This window comes from Olea europaea, chromosome 12 (genome assembly GCF_002742605.1).
Source record: "Olea europaea var. sylvestris chromosome 12, O_europaea_v1, whole genome shotgun sequence".
Taxonomy (NCBI): domain Eukaryota; kingdom Viridiplantae; phylum Streptophyta; class Magnoliopsida; order Lamiales; family Oleaceae; genus Olea; species Olea europaea.
Genome location: NC_036248.1, coordinates 15,408,898 through 15,413,544, shown reverse-complemented (window position 1 = coordinate 15,413,544; position 4,647 = coordinate 15,408,898). Strand labels below are relative to the sequence as shown.

At 35.9% G+C, this 4,647-nt stretch overlaps 2 protein-coding genes across 2 annotated transcripts in view; one reads left to right on the top strand and one right to left on the bottom strand.

Moving 5' to 3' along the window:
- Window positions 1–14: 14 nt before the first annotated feature.
- On the bottom strand, window positions 15–2,926 carry LOC111405846. The gene is made up of 7 exons (XM_023034915.1): window positions 2,374–2,926; window positions 1,860–1,946; window positions 1,509–1,766; window positions 1,026–1,190; window positions 895–948; window positions 665–811; window positions 15–561 (listed from the first exon to the last, which is right to left on the bottom strand). The coding sequence occupies exons 1-7, from the start codon at window positions 2,560–2,562 to the stop codon at window positions 184–186; spliced, it is 1,278 nt and encodes a 425-aa protein (XP_022890683.1). The 5' UTR covers window positions 2,563–2,926; the 3' UTR covers window positions 15–183.
- Window positions 2,927–3,851: 925 nt separating this feature from the next.
- The window catches only part of LOC111406663 (transcription factor Pur-alpha 1-like), an 8,857-nt gene continuing 8,061 nt past the window's right edge, over window positions 3,852–4,647 (top strand). Inside the window, exon 1 of the mRNA XM_023036051.1 lies at window positions 3,852–3,866. Coding sequence (XP_022891819.1) covers window positions 3,852–3,866 — 15 coding nt within the window. The remainder of the gene's footprint in view (window positions 3,867–4,647) is intronic.

Below are 4,647 nucleotides of genomic sequence, written 5' to 3'. Positions count from 1 at the left end.
AAAAAAAAAAAAAATGACATGGATGGGCCTTTGCTTTTTCAAGAAAATTAACTTGGCCACTTTCCCATTCACTTGCATGGAAAAAATAAAGTAGAGAGAGAAAAAGGGTGTACATAAACATATTGATGATTGATACAGTGACCTTAACCTAAAGGGGTCCTTTACTATTTTACCTTTTTGACTTCATGGGCAATTAGGGTTTCTGCCAGGGCCTCCATAATAGAAGTAATGGCCCCAATCTCCATTACCACCTGTTTGGATATCATAGCAGTTGGATTGTTCAGTGTATGTGCCAAGTTCTTTAGGAGCCTTAAGATTGTTGGAACTGTCAACAACTTGGATATTCTTGAAATAGCCCGACTTGCCAAAACCCTCTTCTGGGAATCGACCGCTGCCCATTTGAGTCGAAGTGTGCTGCCCGTCGGGTTGTGAATTTACGACCTCACCACCCCATTCTATCATGGAAGCACTCTCTGTTAAGTAGGAGAATAAGAAAGATGGCCAATAACCCAATACGTATCCATTGCCAAACTGCATCCACCAATTTCCCTCTTTTGGATCCTAGGATAAATTTAAAAGTTATAATAGGTTAATTATAATAGATTCTCTGTTTCATCACAAAACGCATCACAAGAGGGAAAGCAGGGTGAAATTTGGAATTTACCTTCCACACAAGAATGCTGATATCGTATTGGGAATTTCGATAGGAAGAGACGGGAGAGATACTTGCACCCATTGCTATTTGACTGCTGACTTGAATGAAACCAGAGCAGAGAAGATTATAGCAACCGGTGGCTTGATATGCATCACTCTATAGTTACAAACTGATATTAGCAATTTCCCTGGAGCTTTATTAGCATATAAAGAAAACAAACAACAAAAGAATAAGCTTACAGTCCAGTATGTGAACAATCTTGTGTTGTTATCACCGTAGAGATCAGGGCTAACCTGAAGTAATGTGCATTCTAATCAGTAAGAGGAATGCAACAAATTATGGTTGAAACAATAATTTAGAGAAAATGAACCTGCCAACCAGCTTCAATGCTATTGAGATCTTCACCGAATGAACCTCCCAGTAACCAAATTTGGGACAAACTGAACTCATTAGGCTGCTGTATTTTAGGTTCCCATACATTAATAGTTGCTTTTGCACCATAATACTTGTCTCCTTGGACATATGCTATTGCGTGCTGGTGAAACCATAAAATTAACAAAAGATAATTCACTTGATTATCGTATAAATAGAAAAGAAAAGAAAACACAAATAAAGAATGAAGATCTCATATGGATTCCAACATTAATGAGGAGTTGGAAAATCACACATTGATCAATAACGGAGATATTCAACAACTTAAAGAAAGACTGATCCTTTCAAATCCCTATGACCAAATAGAGTATCAGTCTGATTCCCAAAACGGCTTAGACTCCTAATATTCCCATCTATGTATGAAAAGATTGATTTATCGACTTTTTTGATAAAGAGTCCGTTTTTATCCTGATCCATTTACCTGATGACCACTCTCGTTGGTGAGGTCAGGATCTGCGGACTTGGGCTTGGGGATAGTTCTGTGCTTCTTCTTCCCGTACCTTTTCACCGAGCTTGCTCTCAAGACATCTTCTTTCTTTGTTCTCCTTATCGGTATGGTGTCCTCAGGGCATTTCCCGTTCATGTGCCACAGCTGAGTGATTGAGTCAGTTCGTTCATTAGGCCCTGTCGACATCTTGTTCTCATTAAAAATTCCTTCCGGGTGATAGCTAGGCCTCATCTAAAGAACCGTGAGACAACCCATACACAAAATTAGATTAATGGAACAAAATGGATTAATGTAAGCACCAAAACTAAGGATAAAGAAACAGACCTGGATTTTGTGGTCTCTGAGAAAAGGGTGATCAAAAGCTGGTTGATGAGAAATGTGGACACAGTCAATTATATCTCCATCTGGACTCTGTTCCATCATTAAAAATACATCAATTAAAAAGAAGCTCTCTTCTTTCAAGAATTAATTAACAAAAGCGGAATTTCTTGCAAGTAAACATACCGAACAAAGAAAAATAAAAATAAAAAGAAAGGGGGTGGGAAGAGAAAGATTAAAAAATAATAAAAGAGAAGCAGAAAAGGAAAAAAAATTGCCCGCGAACTGAAACTATTCCCATACAATCCAGTGACCGGTTGAATCTTGAACTGCTAATCCAAAAAAAAAAAAAAGGAAAAAGGAAAGAAGAAGAACAGTCTTTGTATTCTCAACATGATATACACAAAATCACAGGCAAAAAATAAGAATAAATCGGGAAAAAAAAAAAAGATCTCATACAACTATACAAGAATGTAAGTTCGTTTCAAAAAAAAAAAAAAATGCAGAGAGAAGGGAAAACCTGAATGGTTTTAACAGGAGGTTTATTGAGTCTGTTCAAGTGTTTCTCAACTTCAAGCTTCTGTCTTGAAGCAGATAGCATTTTGGCGCAGGATAGTGAGATCAGACTCCATAAGCATACCGAGAAGAATGCCAGTCTCACCGGAGCTTCCCTCCTCCGATGGCCATTGCTAAACTGCGCACCACCCATTTTAATCTCCCCCACACCTTAAAGAAACAGGATGCCAAAGTGCCACACACAAAAAAAGCAAGCTTTTTGCTAGCGCTTACACACACACTCTACACTGAGGCTTCAATCGCAGCTTATAGGAGCTCAACGCAATTACAGCCAAAGATTACAATTTCTGCTTATCCTACGCCCCTGCTCAAGATTCCAGAACAACACACTTCACCACGACCCCAAAATAAAAAAGAAAAAAAAAGGTTACAGATTCTTATTATCCTACGCACCCCGGGCAAGATTCGAGAACATCATCTCTGCTTATCCTACGCACCTCTTCTTCAGTACTTTTGGCAGTGATTGAGCACTCTCTCTCCTTCGAAAATTCCAATGAAAATGCTGGCATCCGTTTTTATGCCAAAATTTCACATTATTTTCTTTGAAAATGGTAGAACTGGTCCTCAAACTATTGTTCATGTAGCATGTTTCTCTCCAACATTTAAAAAATATAAAATTAGTCTTTACCTTTTTACTATATTCACAAAATAGTCCTCATTTACAGTCAGAACTTTTTGAGTTTTGCCTCGCTTAAAATTTTTAGGCACCAACTAGAGTTTAAAAATAAGATATATTAAATTAGCTATACACTTCACATGTTTCTAGATAATCACATGGCATCATCAAATAATACAAGTATTGGATAAGAATCTTCAACGCATCTTGATCCTTGGGAAAGGCTTTTAAGTTGCGGAATCGGCTTGATAATTTTATTCCTGGCCTATGGAGCCGTGGAGGCCTATTCCCGCCTAGCTTCAATTGGACATGTGAGATCACTAGGTGCTATGTAACAAAACTTTTGATGGAAGGTAAATCTCATTTTGATGGAACAGAAATTGATTAATTAAAAATTTTCTTATATTTCTGAAGATTGAAGACCATCATACTACTCTAGTAAAAGGTTAGGACCCTATAATGCAAATTTTCCCGTTTTCATTTTTGTTAGTTGGGGTTTGCCGGTTTGGTCTTCTTGGAACACCGGGGTAAAAGTGGGATGTTGGAAAGTGGATCGGTGTTTGTGCGCACTCAATGCTGTCCTTGTCGTTTTGGGAGGGTCCAATTTCTCACGACTTTCTATGGAGCTCCCTGTTTCACCCCTGAAATTTGAACTATTTACCCGTCTCATTACCATATTGCCCCTTGCTTTCTAAAATTAATTACAAAAACTTAATGATAGGACTAATTGCAATTTTAAATATCTTTTTCATTTTCTTTTTTCAATAATTAGTTCCTTTATTTAACAATTTATTCTTTGAAAAAAGATGACCCTCAAACAGGTACTTAAATAATCAATTGTTTTTATAATAACAATTTGATCTTATGAACACAAAAACATATAAAGCCTGTTTGAGAGTGATTTTTCTCTCAAAAAAATTGATTTTTTGATTGTTATTTCACTATTTCAGTCGTCATATTTGACTTATTCTCTCACAGGTAGACTTCACTTTTTTTCTTAACGATAAAAAAATTAATTATCAAAATCACTCCCAAATAGGCTCATAAGGTGAGCCAAAACCAAAATAAGTGTCAATTGATAAGTATCATGATTAAGGAAAATAAGATAAAAGTAATATTATCAAAACTTTATTGAAAATTAGACCTTTTTTATTCATGACTAGAATATGTTCCTAAATAATTCGTTTTGCTTTTACCCCCACTTTTTCATTATCTTTTCTCCCACTTTTAATCAAAAAACTACTTTATAAATCAAATATCGGTTTGTTTAATATTTTATGACTTCAAATTACTTCTTTATGGCACATGATTGCTTTATTAAGTGGGCCCTCTTTATACTTTTGTTTATTGATTTTTTAGGGGAATCCAATGAAAAATTTCAATGACTCAATTATTATAAGAAAATTGGACAAAATTGCTCAGAGATTCACTGCAGCAGCGTGGATAATGTTTTTTCCCTCGAAAAATAATTTTTATATTACAATAATGACAAAGGTCAAACGTATTTTTGTACAGTTTTCAGTCAAAGGTTGTACGGAGGCATTCATGTTTTCCCAAGGATTAAATTAATCCAATGACAAAAACAGCTTAGGAATTGACAAA